This window comes from Canis lupus, chromosome 24, assembly GCF_048164855.1.
Source record: "Canis lupus baileyi chromosome 24, mCanLup2.hap1, whole genome shotgun sequence".
NCBI classification, from domain to species: domain Eukaryota; kingdom Metazoa; phylum Chordata; class Mammalia; order Carnivora; family Canidae; genus Canis; species Canis lupus.
The window spans coordinates 1,237,356-1,253,812 of record NC_132861.1 but is presented as its reverse complement, the minus strand read 5'-3'; the positions used below and the strand labels follow the sequence as shown (position 1 = coordinate 1,253,812).

The 16,457-nt window shown below is 41.8% G+C and overlaps 1 protein-coding gene across 1 annotated transcript in view; it reads left to right on the top strand.

The window, feature by feature from the left end:
• Positions 1-420: 420 nt before the first annotated feature.
• Positions 421-16,457, top strand: part of LOC140616558 (B-cell lymphoma 3 protein homolog) — a 28,483-nt gene continuing 12,446 nt past the window's right edge. Inside the window, exons 1-3 of the mRNA XM_072797180.1 lie at positions 421-556; positions 714-887; positions 7,720-7,823. Coding sequence (XP_072653281.1) covers positions 482-556; positions 714-887; positions 7,720-7,823 — 353 coding nt within the window. The 5' untranslated portion in view covers positions 421-481. The remainder of the gene's footprint in view (positions 557-713; positions 888-7,719; positions 7,824-16,457) is intronic.

Here is a 16,457-nt window from a genome sequence, read left to right as displayed (position 1 = left end):
TATTTTATTTATTATTACTATTGTTTTGTAACCTCTATAACCAACAGGGGTCTTGAACCCCTGGCTCCCGAGATCGAGTGACATGCTCTTCAGAGTGAGCCAGACAGGCGACCTGAGACAACTATTTTTATGCCCATTTTGTGGATGAGGAAATTGCGATAAGGCTAAATGGTCACTGTGAAGCGACAGAGTTAAAGTGGGAATGAAACCCAGGTTGAGCTGCCTCCTGAGGTCATGCTCTTCCTAAACAGATAGGCTGCTCTTTTAATAGAGTGGTGAAGAATCACTAATAAATATTGTACTTTCTTCCAAAGAAAACTAAATCTTTGTTTTGGAGTCATGAGAATAATATAGTATTTAACATTTACAATTCTGTGAATAAATTTGAATGTTTTGAAAAGGTACACTGTAATTTCCTGACAAGTCCTTACATGCTCACAGGACTGCTCTCCACTTGGCGTGTGCCATTGGGAGTGTAGATATGGTGAAGATCCTGGTACTTTCTCAATGCCAGCTAAACCTCCGTGATGGAGAAAACAGGACAGCTCTCGTGAAGGTGGGTGGTCACACCTATGTCTGCCTGAGGTGGATTGGATTGAAGTCCTTGAAATGAACATTTGTTGCAATTAAACATAACTCATTGGTGAAACTTGTGGCATGTTTCCTTTCAGTTCCCAGAATTTACATTCTGTTTCTCGTTATAATGCTGACAGGCTGTACAATGCCAAGAAGAGGCATGTGTAGATATTCTTCTCAGAAAAGGTGCTGATGTAAATACTAAGGATTTCAAGGGCAACACCGCTCTCCATTATGCGGCCTATGAGGGAAATATCTCAATAGCATGCAAGCTGCTTTTGAATAAAGGAGATATAGAGGCCAAAAACAAGGTACAGGTCAAGTTTTTTTTACATCATATTTGACATTATAAATAAATAAATAAATAAATAAATAAATAAATAAATCAGTAAATCAGTAAATAAATAAATAAATGTAGCTGCAAAAGGTTTTTCTACATGTATATGTAGATATATTTGTACATCAGCACATATATATATATGAAGACATCGACACTGAATTTTATACAGCAGGTCCTGTCATCATGGAAACAACTCCAAAACCAAGGCAGAGGGAGGGAAAGAGAAAAGTGATGCATATAGTAAGGAAACATTCTGTCTGCTAGCTACCCTTCCACCCCAGAAAGAAAATCTTCCCCTTTGTGCCTGGGAGTAGATTGTGCCCTCAGAGCCCACAAAGGATTGAAGGCCTAGAGGGGAGTGTGGTGATGATGGAGGCCGAAAGGTGTGCAGGGGCTTAGGAAATGGATGCTTCTGGGGATGAGTAGGAGACCGTGACCCAGAGGAGTAGCTTGGGTGAATGTAAATGGGAGGAGAAAGCAGCAGGTTGTAATAGGCCTTGGGCACTCTAGGCCCTAAGGTTCAGAAGATGAGAGCAGGGGGATCAGGTCATGACATCCTACAGGTGGTATCTGCTTGTGCTGGTAGCCACTCTGCCAGCCATGTACCACGGTGAGGCCTCCCATTCCGGAGAGTAGCTCCTGCTCGGCCTATGTAGTTCCTCAGTGGGGTGGTAGATGTCCATGGGGAGCTGGTGATGACCACACTTGCCAGTCTCCCTGTGTTTTCTTTGACATGCATTACCTTCAGTCGCTGCCCTTGCAGAAACACTGTTGTGTGCCATAGATAGGGTCGATTTTTCATATTTGGAAGCTCAAACATTTCCTGGATGAAAATATTTTGAAATAACTGTCTAAGCTTTTGCTTTAAATAACACTTTTTATTTTTGAAGATTGTATTTATATGAGAGAGAGCAAACATGAGTAGGGAGGAAAGGCAGAGGTAGGGAAAGAAAAGGCCTTCCCACTGAGCCAGGTAGCCTGATGCACGGGGCTTGATGTCAGGAGTGGGATCGTGACCATAACCAGAGAGAGATGCTTGACCCACCGAGCCCCCCAGGCTTACCATAATACTTCTTCCTTCCTGCCTTCCTTTTTTTAATTAAGCTTTTTTATTTATTTATTTTTTCACCTCACACTCTGGGGTTTATGTACTTATTTTATCTTTTAGTTTTTTCTTTTTAAATTTTTTTAGTTGGAGTTCAGTTTGCCAACAAAGAGCACAGCACCCAGTGCTCATCCCGTCAAGTGCCCCCCCCCTTGGTGCCTGTCACCCAGTCACCCCAACCCCCCACCCACCTCCCTTTCCACCATCCCTTGTTTGGTTCCCAGAGTTAGGAGTCTCTCATGTTCTGTCCCCCTCACTGATATTTCCCACTTGTTTTCTCTGCTTTCCCCTTTATTCCCTTTCACTCTTTTCTATTCCCCATATGAATGAGACCATGTAATGTTTGTCCTTCTCCGATTGCCTTACTTCACTCAGCATAATACCCTCCAGTTGCATCCATGTTGAAGCAGATGGTGGGTATTTTTTGTTAATAATTGTTGAGTAATCTGTGGTATATGTCCACAATGGAGTATTACTCAGCCGTGAGATTTTATTTTTTGCGGGGGAGTGAGCATGTACAAGCAGGGGGTGTTGTGGGGGCAGAGGGAAAAGAAAGAGAGAATCTGAAGTAGACTTTGCGCTGAGCCTGGCGCAGCGCTGGATCTTATAACTCTGATCATCACCTGAGTTAAGACCAAGAGTCAGATGCTCAACGGACTGAGCCACTCAGTTGCCCCTAAATAATGATACCTCTAAAGAAGCATTAGAGAATGCAAGTTTCTTTTATGTATTTATGGCAAATATTTATGAGAACACAGAATGTGTTCTGAAACTTTATTTTCAAAAATGTTTTCTCACCCAGTTTGTTTTCTTATTTAGTGTCAAACAACAGAGGAAAGCAAAATTTGCCTTGGAAATAGGCTTTGACTTAAAACAGAAAACAAGTGTATTTTACAATATCAAATCTTGCTGCTGTTAAGAAGTTCCTATTTGATCAAAAAGTGATTTATTAACACGGTCGGAGTTTGTCTTTTATCAGCCTTGACTTAAGAGGGACAAAAGAGGGGCAAAGGAGAAAGCAGTCAGGAACATGCAGAGCGATTTAGACATTTGGCAAGTGAGGGGAAATATCAAGACAAGGTTTTTGGATTGTGTTTGTTTTTCTTCAGTGTTTATGTTTAGGTAAGGAGTCTTCAATTTTCAGGGATAATAATTCTTACTTTACGAACCAGTGAGTGTGTTGTAAACTTATATAGAGATCAATTCTAGGAGGACTCTAAGGACATCAGATTGGCAGTAAACTGGTGGTTGAATGGGCACGAAAAGGGACGCCTGTGTGGCTCAGTGATTGAGCATATGCCTTCGGCTCAGGGCATGATCCCGTGGTCTCCGAATCGAGTCCCACATGGCACTCCTTGAATGGAGGAGCCTGCTTCTCCCTCTGCCTGTGTCTCTGCCTGTCTCTCTCTCTCTCTCTCTCTCTCTCTCTCTCTCATCTCTCATGAATAAATCAATAGATCTTAAAAAAAAGCAAAAAGTGGACAAGAAGAGGAAAGAACACAGTATAGTATTTTGCAGCTATAGCCACTTAGATACGAGTCTCAACTCTGCTTGCAAATCTAGAATGTCTTGATGGGAAGGAAGTAAGGAGTGTGTAAATAATGGAATCAAGTTGCATTTTGAGTTTACTAGTCCTTGTTCTACCTCTAGCCATGGAAATTGAATGCAGGTTTGATAAGTGACTCATTTCTGTTTTTGGCTGAATCCTCAAGTGATAGGGAGAATTGGCCACATAGGTGAAAGAGGAGACTGGCATGGTTGTGTACTCTACTAGTTCTCAGCTAGACTTGTGCTGGTGAATCACAGTCAACTAGGGAACTTTAAAAGAATTTACAAGCCAAAACTGTCCCGTGAAGATTTCGACGGAGTGAATCCAATAACGTGTGTACGCAGAAATTTGGAAATAGGGTTTTGAGATTCTGTTACAACTCTTGGCTAAGAACTACTGAATGGGTAGGTATACATATACAAATTTAGAGATGTAAAAATATTAAATCTCTGGAAGAGATTTAACTGAAGTTGGATACTGGCTACTTCCTTCCACTCTCTCCAACATTAGCCTTTCATCTGTCTGTATCTCTTTGAGAATTACAGATGAAAATTATTGGTCATCTCTGTTGGCTTGAAAAATAATTACCTTTTCTTCCAACTATCAGTCATTCACCGGCACCCAGATGGGAAGTCTTTATGAGTAGTCTTTTAATAAGTAGAGTCTGACCCTTTAAAGATTTTACGTGTTTTGCTACCATTCTCATTATTACAGGCAGGGTTTTCCCAATTGCAGCAGTAGAAATCCGTGAACCTTCTTTTTTAGTTGAAGCTGTACGATAGACTATCTTAGGATGTCTTTCAAATTCATAGGGCCCTGGCATAGTGCATAATCACTACTGTGTTAAACATTCAGCATGTAGTTAGTGACAATACAGATGGTAATTTTTTTAATAACTTTGCTTCAGCATTCCTCTGAACTCCTGTCTGTATGGTTAGCAATGTGAGGGAAGTAAATACAAATAGATTGTAGTTGAAACAAGCATTGGAAAATTCTGACAGTAGGTGTTAATGAGTCTTCACAGCAATTTTCCTTAGAAGGTGGGGCCTAATTTGTTGGTAAAACATGATACTGATGCTTTAGGAAAGGTTTGATGTCCAAGTATTTGTTTTACGCACGGCCATTGGAAACAGTCACAGCAAATAGAAAAACACAAGTAGGCTATAGACTAAATGTGGCCCCCGGATGTATTTAGTTTCCACTGTCAGTTGAGGTAACATTTAAAATTATGGCACGCATGTAGAACTCTGGATTTTGAGCTTTTCTTACAGATCACTTCTGGTACCTTGAGCCCATGCTGCTGTTTGGTATGCTGTGCAGAGGCTGTCCCTTTATAGGAGGCGTGTGTCTCCAGTTTGCTCGTGTCCCCGCCTAGGTTCTTCACTGACTCGTGTCACCTGCTTTGCCTCCATAAGCACTGAGTTTACAATTACTGTTTTATGGTATATGTTGACAAAGATTTCAAGATTTTCAAGACACTCCATATTAATTTGTAATATATATTTTGTATTTTATGTTAATTTCTTAGGATTGGGATTGAATTTTCTGTTTCTTTGTCTCCTTATTTTTTTCATTACTTTATTCAGTAATTGATGAGAGACACACAGGGAGAGGCAGAGAGCTAGGCACAGGGGGAAGCAGGCTCTCTATGGGGACCCTGATATGGGCTCAATCCCAGGACCCTGGGATCATGATGTTCACCCTCTGAGTCACCTAGGTGCCTCGGGATGAATTTTCTAAGTTAAGAATTGAAAGTTTTTTTTTCACAAACATTTTTTCTATATATGTACAGTAATCATGTACCTTTTGGAATATCTGCAAGCCATGTGAGGTTAATCCTGGTTCTCCTTGGATAGATTATGCATATTTCAGACAGTATTCTCTTTCTCCTTGGTATTATTCCCTAAATACGCAATTTATATAGTAGCTTTTATTATGCTAAAAATAATCCGTATAAAGCAGTATTAGAATTTTTGAATAATAGTTTTTACTTAATCTCAGTTTCCCAACATGTAAACACCCAGTGCTCATCTAGTATTAGAATTTTTATTGGTAAGTCATGACATTTTTATTTCTGATTTACACTTAGTCTAAATTATAAAATAATCATAAATAGCAATGATAATAGAAACTAGAATACAAACAGGTTTTTTTAGAAGTAGATGTGCATTAGGTTCTCAGAATGAGTATAGTTGAGAATAAAATCTCATTGACTTATTTCACTTAGCATAATACCCTGAGTCAGTCAGAGAAAGACAATTATCATATGATCTCATTCATATGTGGAACTTAAGAAACAAGACAGAGGAGAAGGGGAAGAAGAGAAAAACTTAAACCAGAGAGACTGAGGGAGACAAAGCCTGAGAGACTCTTAATCATAGGAGCCAAACTGAAGGTCACTGGAGGAGTGGAGTGGAAGGATGGGATAACTGGGTGATGGACATTAAGGAGGGCACATGATGGAATGAGTCCTGGGTGTTACATAAGACTGAGGAACCACTGACTTCTACCTCTGAAACTAATAGTATGCTATATGGAAATGAATTTGAATAAAAGGGTAAAAATGAGAAAAATCTCATACTGAGCTTTCTAACAGTTAAGATAAAACTTTATCATGGCATAATAGGAGAAAGTCCAAGGAGTATTTATTTAGTTATTTATTTTTAATATTTTATTGTTCTTATTTTTTATTTTAAACAAAAAAACCCACAATTTTTTATTGGAGTTCAATTTGCCCACATAAAGAATAACACCGAGTGCTCCTCTCATTGTGGGCCCACCTTAACCAAAGATTATTTAATATTAAGTGGTCAAAATTTATTTGAAGCTTGTTTCTTTTATTTTTATTTATTTACTTTTCTTTTTAATTTTTAAAAGGTTTCTTTATGCATTTTAGAGAGACAGCACACACATGCACAGGCTTGTGGGGGTGGGGGAGGGGGAGAGGGAGAGGGAGAGAGAGTGTCTTAAACAGACTTGGTGCTCAGTGCCAGGGGAGCCCCGAATCCAACGTGGGGCTGGATCCCACGACCCTGAGATCACACCTGAGACAAAACCAAGCGTCCCTCAACTGCCTGCACAACCCAGCTGCCCTGAAACCTAGCTCTTTTCATTCAGCGTCCATCTCCTTAGTGACTCATTTGGAGCTGGAGTGTTTTATGTTGACATCTGGGATCCCCATACCATTGATAGATGAGAATCCAGCAAGTTTGTACAACCTGGAGAAAACCCTTACCTTTATTGGAAAGTTCTTAAAACTATATCCCTGGGAACTCTTGTTTCTCAAGTATTAATGTTTGCTACAAAAGAAGGAATTGTCAAATGGGGATAAGCAAATGTAAATGGAGTTCATTTGTGCTAGATGTATAGTGCAGTTTTGTAATGTTTCACAAACATAGATGATCATTGAATCTTTCTTTTGGGGCACAGTATCTCTTGCAAATCATGTGTTCTTTGGAATATAATTGAAGAAACACTACTCCGGAGATATCCATTAAAATCAGTAACAATACTTTAAATATTTACTATTGTGTTTTAGAGAGTGGAGATACAGAGATAAAAAATAACCCCTCCCCTCTAGAAGCTTTTGGTTTAGATGGTGTGGAATAAAATAACTAGGGTATACCATGATATATATTGTGAGAGAAGCAAAGATTCTTGGAGCCAGGCAATGTTTGAAGCGAGTTTGTGGAATGACTGCAGGTAATCTGTTGAAGAGGAAGAGGAGGTCTATTTTATTATTTTTATTTTAGTTTTTAAAAAGACTTTATGTTTTTGAGAGAGACAGAGAGCGAGCAAGCAGGAGAGAGAGCACGAGTGGAGGGGAGGGGCAGAGGGAGAAGGAGAAGCTGACTCTTTGCTGCAGAGGGAGCCCAAGGTGGGACTCCATCCTGAGACCCTGGGATCATGACCTGAGCTGATGAGTTGAAGGCAGATGCTTGAACAACTGAGCCACCCACGCTCTGTGAGAAAGCAGTATTTTAAAAAGAAGGAGCAGCTGGTGAAACCATGGAGGGCTGAGAACGAAAGGGCTAATTTTATTTACTTTCTATGTTACATGTTTAAGTTACAGGATCGTTCAGAATTTTTACGATTCATTATCCAAATATGTAATTTTGTAAATTATAAATTTTGTTTGCACTCCTACAGGATGGCCTCACACCGCTTCTAGTTGCTGTAAATGAAAAAAAAGAGAAAATGGTGGCATTTTTATTAGAAGAAGCAAATATAAATGCAGTTGACTACACTAACAGGTAAGGTTTTTTTTTTTTTTTTGGTGAATCTTAGTATTTGGTCAAGAGTGGTAACAATTTCTCAAGGCAGAAAGTTTAACTTCTTAATAAGAAGAGTATTTATAAGTATAGTGAAAAATGTCAGCATGTGATCGGTTAGGTAGAAAACAATTACTCTGACAGGACAAGGTGAAGAACATTGTATAGTATAATTCAGAATCCTTTGTAATATAGATTGATGTCATTTGCAATAGTTTTTTTCTGTATGATTTTACAGTAGCTAAAAGTGTTTCTTGTTGAAATTGTGAGTTTTTTTTTTTTAGCTCAGAGCTTGATGCCAGAGTCCGGGAATTGAGCCCCACATAGGGCTCCCAGCAGGGAGCCTGCTTCTCCCTCTGCCTATGTCTCTGCCTTTCTTTCTGTGTCTCTCCTGAATAAGGAAATATAATTGAGAAAAAAAAATTTAGAGAGTCCAAGCAGAAACCTCTGAAACTGTCTCCAAGCCTTCATTTGGTAGGGTATACCAAAAACAACCCTGCATCCTAGCAGAGGTGCAGTGGGATAGTGCTAAAGGATGAAAGGCTGGTGAGCTCTATCACATTTCTGCTTGATTCACTAGTCTGGCCCATTCAGAGACAGGATAGATTGTGGCAAATATCTGTAGTTACTGTCAACTTAAACAAAGAGTAATTCCATAGTTATTGTGCACCTCTTATTGCTTCCAGAACAGATTGATAAGACGTCAGGTACGTGGTATGTGTCACCACTGATTTGGCAAATGCATTCTTTTCTAGTCCGCTAGTGAATCAGAAATAGTTCATATTCATAGAGTATAGGCAAAGTGTTCATTCATTTAATCTGCCTCAGCGTTTTATTAACTCATGGAGCTAGACCATTTGAACATCCCCAGAATATGTCATTGGCCTATCATATTGACACCATGCTAATTTGACATGAGGATCAGTAAGAGGCTATAACGCTTTGGGCCCTTGGTAAGACGGCATGAATTGGCATATCTGTGAAGTTTTGAGGCATCCAGTGGGCATGCCAGGATATTCTCGCAGGAGTGAAAGAAAAATTGCCACATTTTGAATACCTTTTCACAAAGACAGAAACTGGGAGACCTCTTTGGGTTCTGGAGGTAGCATATTTTACGCCACTAATTCTCAATGCGTTGGGGATGGGGTGGTGGGAGAAGAATTCTGCTCCTCAGGGAGCATTTGGCAGTGTCTGGAGACCTGTTTTTTGACATGTCAAAAGCTGTACATACTTAATGTATCGAATTCAGTGAGTTTGTGGATAAGTATAGACCTCTGTGAAATCATCAATGCCTTAAAGCCATAGTCCTACCCATCACCTCCCAAAGTCTCTTCCTGGTCTCATTAATTAATTAATTAATTAATTAGTAAGAACACTTAACATAAGCTCTACCCTCTTAGCAAAGTTTAAGTATATAATGCAGTATTATTAGCTATAGACACTGCTAACAATAGATTCGTCCGGAGACATTTCCGATCCTCACAACTGAGGATGTTGCTGGCATCTAGTGGGTCGATGTCAGGAGTGCTGGTAAACATACCCAAGAGAGGCCTCCACAACAATCCACCATGTCCATGGTACAAGGTTGGGAAACCTTGTCCTACATTGAGTACTCGTTTCATCCATACACCTTGGTGAAACTAAGGAATGCAAGACTTCAGTGGTCTCAGAGCAGATGAATTGTGCAGCAGGTGCAGGCTGTGCTTAGGAGTCCTCACTGCTTTGGTCACAGGATCCAGTAGACCCTATGCTATTCATGGTGTCAGTGGTGGGGAAAAGTTGTACCGTGGATCTCAGGGCAAGCCCCTGTTGGAGAATCAGAGCACAGGCCCTTGGGGTTTTCTGATCTTGAGTCCCCATCAAAAGCTTGCCTGTAGAGGGGTCCTACGGGAGACAGAAATGACTTGGTTTTAGTATTCCTTCTGTGCTAAGTCATTGGCTGGACACAGCCTAGCAGAGACACAAGGCCTTGGTGTGAGTGCTACGGTGGATATGAAAATGTAGCAGCTGTCTACATTTTGAGCTGCAGTTCAACTGTGCTCTCTATGGTAGATCCTCTAGAAGACAAATCCAAAGAGTGCAACTCCCTGGCCTCTATATTAGTCTGGGTCCAATCGGAAGACAGATATGACATAGTATTTTAAACAGTGGAAGTAAATATAAAGAATTACTAAATGATGATGAGATAGTAATGAGAAGGTGGGACAGAGAAGTCTGAAGACAGTACCACAGAAGAGCTAACTTGGGAGGGGGGGTCCAAAGTTGCTAAAGAAGGTGTGATTGCAGCACGATGGATGGCAGAGAAGTTTGAGTCCTGTATGTCTGACTTCCTCTGTGCATCCAATTACCAACCTCAACTCATTTGTGTCCCAGAGGGTTGTTCCTGTTAGCCTGGAGATTGAGCGCTGGCCCTGGCCCATGTTCCGGTTTGCTTCCCTTCTTCTTCTTCTTCGTCTTCTTTCATCTTCATCTTCATCATCTTTGTGTTCTCCTTCTCCTTCTCCTCCTCCTTTCCTTCTTCTTCTCTTCTTCCTATCTCCTTCCTTTCTCTTCCTCCCTTGCCGCCCCCCCTTCACCAGCATCAGAAGTACTCTTCCCAGCTGTGCACTCCAGAGCATTCAGTCCGGGCCTCAGCCAGTGACCTTCCTAAAATGGATACCATGCCCCTAGCAAATGCTCTTGACACCCTACTCACTCTCTGCATCCAGTCCTTAGTCTTAACTCTGCTGTATCCCTACGGGGTTTGTTGCATCCTTCTGCATGTGCATATGATACACTGGAGGCTTTGCACTGCTCTGCTGGTCGGTGGGCTCATTGTTCCCTGACCCTCCCTATACATCCATTTATCAGACAGGACTCCCTGCACTCCTGAAGGGTAGTTCCTGTTTGCATGCTGAGTAGCATGGACTAGCTTTGGCCGGGCAACTCTGACTGCAGTTCTGACATCTCCTTCAATGAGACCTGAATCCCAGCCTTGGGATTTACCCATTTGGGTAACCTTTCTTGGGTAATCTTGCACCTTAGGGTATTTGGATTTCTTTTCTCATCTTTATAGTTGATCTCCTGTTATAGTTCATCATTTTTTATATTAAACATTCCCTGTTGAAATTACTAAGTGGTTTGTCTCTTGTTTGGATCCTCACTGATACATATCCCTTCTTTTTGGAATGTGCTTCTCTCCCTCTCACTGGCTAACCCCTACTCATTAAGTTTTAGCTTTGATATTGCTTCTTCCTGTGCATCCATCCCTGAGTCACTACCCTTATTTTTACATGACTCCGTAGGCCCTTTGTGCTCACCCTAAATGTGGCATTAAACTCGCCTCTACTCCGTCAACACCGCAATGTCATGTTTGTTGTTCCCTCACTGACTCCCACAATGCCAGAATACAGGTTTTCAGTACACGTTTCTGATTTAATTTTGTGGTCCCTTTGAGGTGGTTCTCCCAGGTCAGGGATTTTTAGTAGACTATGGCCCAGATCATCCTCAACACACTGGAGCCCTCAAATTCTCATCATGGTTTAATTACGACATAGTTTCAGTTTTCCTCAGTAGATAGAGTGGACTGCAAGGGAAGAGATATCCAAAGGAATGAATAAACAGTTATGAAAAACTGTTGGTTGTTTTTAAAAGATTTTTATTTATTTGAGTGTGAGAGAACACAAATGGGGGTGGAGACAGAGGAAGGGGGAGAAGTAGACTCCCTGCTGAGCAGAGAGCTGGAGGCAGGGCAACCCCAAGGCCCCTGAGTCCTGACCTGAGCTAAAGAAGCCTTATTTTTATAAGATCTTATTTATTTATTCATGAAAGACACAGAGGAGAGAGAGAGAGGCAGAGACACAGGCAGAGAGAGAAGCAGGCTCCATGCAGGGAGCCTGTCGTGGGACTCGATCCCGGGACTCCAGGATCTCGCCCTGTGCCAAAGGCAGGTACTAAACCGTTGAGCCACCCAGGGATTCCCTTAACGAAGCCTTTTAATGGACTGAGCCAGCCAGGTGCCCCTATGGAAAGTGTGTGGTGAATTTCTTGGCAACTCTTAAAAGGAGGAGACATTCATGACAGCCCTGAAGTAGAATTGGAAAACCTGAGCTAAGGGATTTGGTAAAGCATTCATATCTCAGTTGCTTTTCGTCATAAAAGATACATTACTCTGACACTTTGTTATTTTCATTGGTATAACTACCAAATGAGTATGCAGCAAAGTTGAACCAGGACATACATGAGACTCATGGGGATGGGAGTTCTAATCAGGAACTTTCTAGAGGATGTCTGTTCTAGATCCGAAATGGTTTTCCACAGAAGTCTGGGAATTGGAAATCTTAGGTTTCAGGTGATTGTGAGAAAGTCTTTGGGGGATCCACCTAGCATTTGACCAAGGAACAAAGAAGCTCAGAGTTGGACTACCATATACTCTTTGAGTATCTCTGATCTATACAAAAACACTACAGTCAACCAAATTGTTCAACTTACCTGGAGTCCTGGTGTGGAGTTCCTGTCTCCTTATAGCCTAGTAATGCCGTTGCCTCTCATCGCAGGTTGCGTTAGGAAATGTCAGTCTTCTAGTCAATTGTCACTACAGAGAGCCTCTACTGGTCTCATAAGTCACCCTGGGGAATTCTAAGGGGACAAAAGATAATTTTCTAGCTGGAACCTGTAAGAGACAAATGCTTGATGCTCATAGTTGCAATCATTCACACGCACCAATACCATTTGGTCTAGCTATGCTGAATAGGGCCAAGAAATGGTTTCTTGTTGTTGTTCCTTTGTTTTTGTTCATTGCTCTTCCACCAATGAACATGATCTGCCCTGGAACTAGCCACCCTCTCAGAAGGGACCCTAGTGGTCTCCAGAGTTCTGTAGCTCATTCCAGCAGCAGTTTCTGAAGATGCAGACCCCCTTAGTTTCTAGGTTGCTCATTCCAAACTACTTCTTGTCAAATCATGCAACCTACATGCACAAAATGGCATTAAATGGCCTCTGAAATAAGTGCCTACACTTCTATCTATGCGTTTGTCTTGCTGTAAAAACAGACACCAAACTTCCCAATTTTGCTGGTGCATCTTGTGCCAACAGTGGCTTCTGTTAGGTTTTGTTGGTCAATTTCTTTCTTTCTTTTTTTTTTAAAGATTTTACTGATCTATTTGACAGAGAGAGAAAAAACAAGGATAAGGAGCAACAAAGGGAGAGGGAGTGGCAGTTTCCCCACAGACCAGGTAGCCTGATATGGGGCTTGATCCCAGGACCCTCAGATCCTGATCTGAGCTTAAGGCAGATGCCTGACTAAGCCCCCACCCCCTCTCTTTTCTAAGGAGGCTATAGTCCCAACAGGAGGCTTAAACTCCCAACCCCAAGACCAAGAGTTGCATATTCTATCAACTAAGCCAGTAAGGGGCAGCTCCTACTTTGGTTAATCCTTAAAATCATTAACAAATGTAATAGGAATCTGGTGAGTTTAGGGGTAGCTAGTTTTGTATTAGCTGTTGTCATGGGTTTGCTCCTGCTTTTTTTTTTTTAATTTATTTTTTTATTGGTGTTCAATTTACTAACATACAGAATAACACCCAGTGCCCGTCACCCATTCACTCCCACCCCCCGCCCTCCTCCCCTTCTACCACCCCTAGTTCGTTTCCCAGAGTTAGCAGTCTTTACGTTCTGTCTCCCTTTCTGATATTTCCCACACATTTCTTCTCCCTTCCCTTATTTTCCCTTTCACTATTATTTATATTCCCCAAATGAATGAGAACATATAATGTTTGTCCTTCTCCGACTGACTTACTTCACTCAGCATAATACCCTCCAGTTCCATCCACGTTGAAGCAAATGGTGGGTATTTGTCATTTCTAATAGCTGAGTAATATTCCATTGTATACATAAACCACATCTTCTTTATCCATTCATCTCCTGCTTTTTTCTATCTGCCTCACCCAGAATATCGCCTGTAGTCCAGTTGTAATTAATTAATGGATCAATTACCACCACATTCAAAGGAGTTTCTGTAGACATTCGTATACAGCCTCTGTGTGTGTGTGTGTATCACATACACATAAATATGAACAGCCTATCCTGTTTGTATTTTACTTGATTTTTTTTTTCAACCACATCATACCATTCTTCGATGTATATCTTTCTGGTGAAATCTTTCCCATCCAATTCGTGCCTTCCCTGAGTATCTACGAGAAACTGCCAACTTTTGTTAACAAGCATGTAGTTTAAAATGTGCTTTATTCTCATTACCAAATAAATATACAGATATCAAAAGAGTGACCACTTAGAAGTTATAATCAGAAAATATATCACTTCATTAGAAAAAAGAAAAAGCCAGGATATAAATACATCACGAAGTGTATGCAGGATTTACATAAGGGAAAAAAAAACCCTCCTGGAAGCTAAGGAGGGATGTCAAATAAGACTTAAGCACAAAGACATAACGTACATCTAAATACACTGATTCAGGGAGATTGATTCTGTTAACATTAATTCTCTTAACCTAATTATAAATTCTCTCCATGAATTCTTTAAATTTGGCATAGTGATTAAAAATATATCTCCAGTAGCATAGAGGTAAATATCGCCAAGAGAATACTGAAGGAGAAGATTAAGAAGGGGAACTATGGACCTGCATTGGATACTAAAGCATATGTATAAAGCAGTTAAAATACAGAGTACTGATTGATACAAGGCGACTGGTCAATTGAATCCAGTGTAAAACCCAAAAAAAGAAAACCATAACAGAATTTATGATAAAGTGGCATTTTAAGCTAGGTGAGAAAAGATGGGTTATTTAGAAGCAAATAGCTATTTTTTTAAAGAGTTCTTAAATGTTGGGGCGCGGGAGCCTGTGTGGCTCAGTTGGTTAAGCCTCTGTTTATTTTTATTTTTCATGTTTGTTGATTTTAGCTCCTGTTCCTCCGTCTCTCTCCCTCACCCTCTGTCCCTCTCTCTCTCTCAGAAAAAAAAAACAAAAAAACAAAACAAAAAAACAAAACTTAAATGTTGCACCACACTGCAAACTAAATCTTGGATTGATTAAAGGTTCAATTGGGGAATAGCAGCAAAAAATAAAAATAAAGAAAATGTAAACGTAAGGCTGGGCCAAATGGGAGGATTATGAGGCATGCAGAAACGGGTTTTCATTTCATCTAGGGAATGTGAATTGTTCTCCCCTTGTGAGCTTGCACTTGATGATACACATTGCCAAGTCTGACCATGAGAACAGTTTTCTGTTGGCTGCATCCGCTGCATTCCATGGAGACTGACAGGGGTCCCGAGGGATGTGGAAGAGGAATAAACTGAGGGAGAGCATTCGTTAGGGAAGTATTCTGGGGGAACGTGCTTTCATGCACTCTAGCCCTAGTCGTATGTAAATACTACGTTTTTTTTTTTCCTTAAGATTTCATTTATTTATTCATGAGAAACTCAGGGAGAGGGAGAAGCAGTGTCCCTGCGGGGGAGTCTTGTGCGGGACTTGATCCCAAAATCCAGGATCAGGACTTGAGCTGAAAGCATACACTCAACCACTGAGCCACTCGGGGGCCCGGAAGGCTGCTTTTCCACACCCCAGAGTCTTTTGCAAATGTCCCATAATGCTCAGCCATTCCGGCAACTTTTGAGGGGAAGCCAGCCCAGCTCAAGGGGCCGCGGAGATTTGAGAGGCTTGGGCCTCCTGGCACATGCGCTTTGGGCACTCTTGGCCATGGGCTCCTTGTGAGCAGGCGAGTGACGCCAGTTTCTGAGGTGCGCAGGCGCATTTGTGTTTAGCTGCATTGCTGGGGTACATTTGTTCTGCAGAGAGAGATTTTGGACCCCGGTGCTCAGTTGCTGGGACGTTGCCGCGAGGCCGGCTTGGCTTATCTCCAGCACTAAGTGTTGAGCTGTAGAGGCGGCGAAAACCTGTGTCTGTGAAGCCTGAAAGCTTTGCGATGAAGACAATGTTTAGCTTCATGGGTAAGAGGGGCGAGCTGCCCTTGGGCTTCAAGATCGGGCAGCGGAGGGCCGCCTGGCCCGCGGCATCTGAATGGTACCAAACTCGCCAACCTGGGCCCCAGGTACCACATCCCAGACAGAGGTCTCAGAAAGATCCACAAAGCAAAAGTGGCAGGGGATTCTGTTGCTGGGAGACCAGATGAACAGGTGATAGGGACTTTGCAGCTGGCGGGGAGGAGGCAAGGAGGTCGGGGAGAGGCGCTCACCTTGATGGCCTGAGTCTGGAGAGCTGAGCCCTGGGTGACCACCCAGGGCGCTTGGCCGTCTTTCTTCTGGTGGCCCCGCAGCACGTACCTAGGTCGTGGAACCTTACCTGGGGTCTACTCTGGCCCACTGAGCAACAAAACGTCTTCAGCTGCCTTTGGACCCCTTCGTATCTCCGTAGGGAGCGCTTTACAGACAGTTTTGATGTGATTTAATGGATTTTCAACAGTAGTAGAAAGGAAATTAAGGGGACGCCTGGGTGGCTGAGTGGGTGAGCATCTGCCTTTGTTTCAGGTTGTGATCCTGGGTCCTGGGAACCCCAGTCGGGTTCCTAGCACGGAGCCTGTGTCTCCCTCTGCCTATGTCTCTGCCTCTCTGTGTCTCAGAATAACTAAAATCTTAAAAAAAGAAATGAAATTACGTATATGT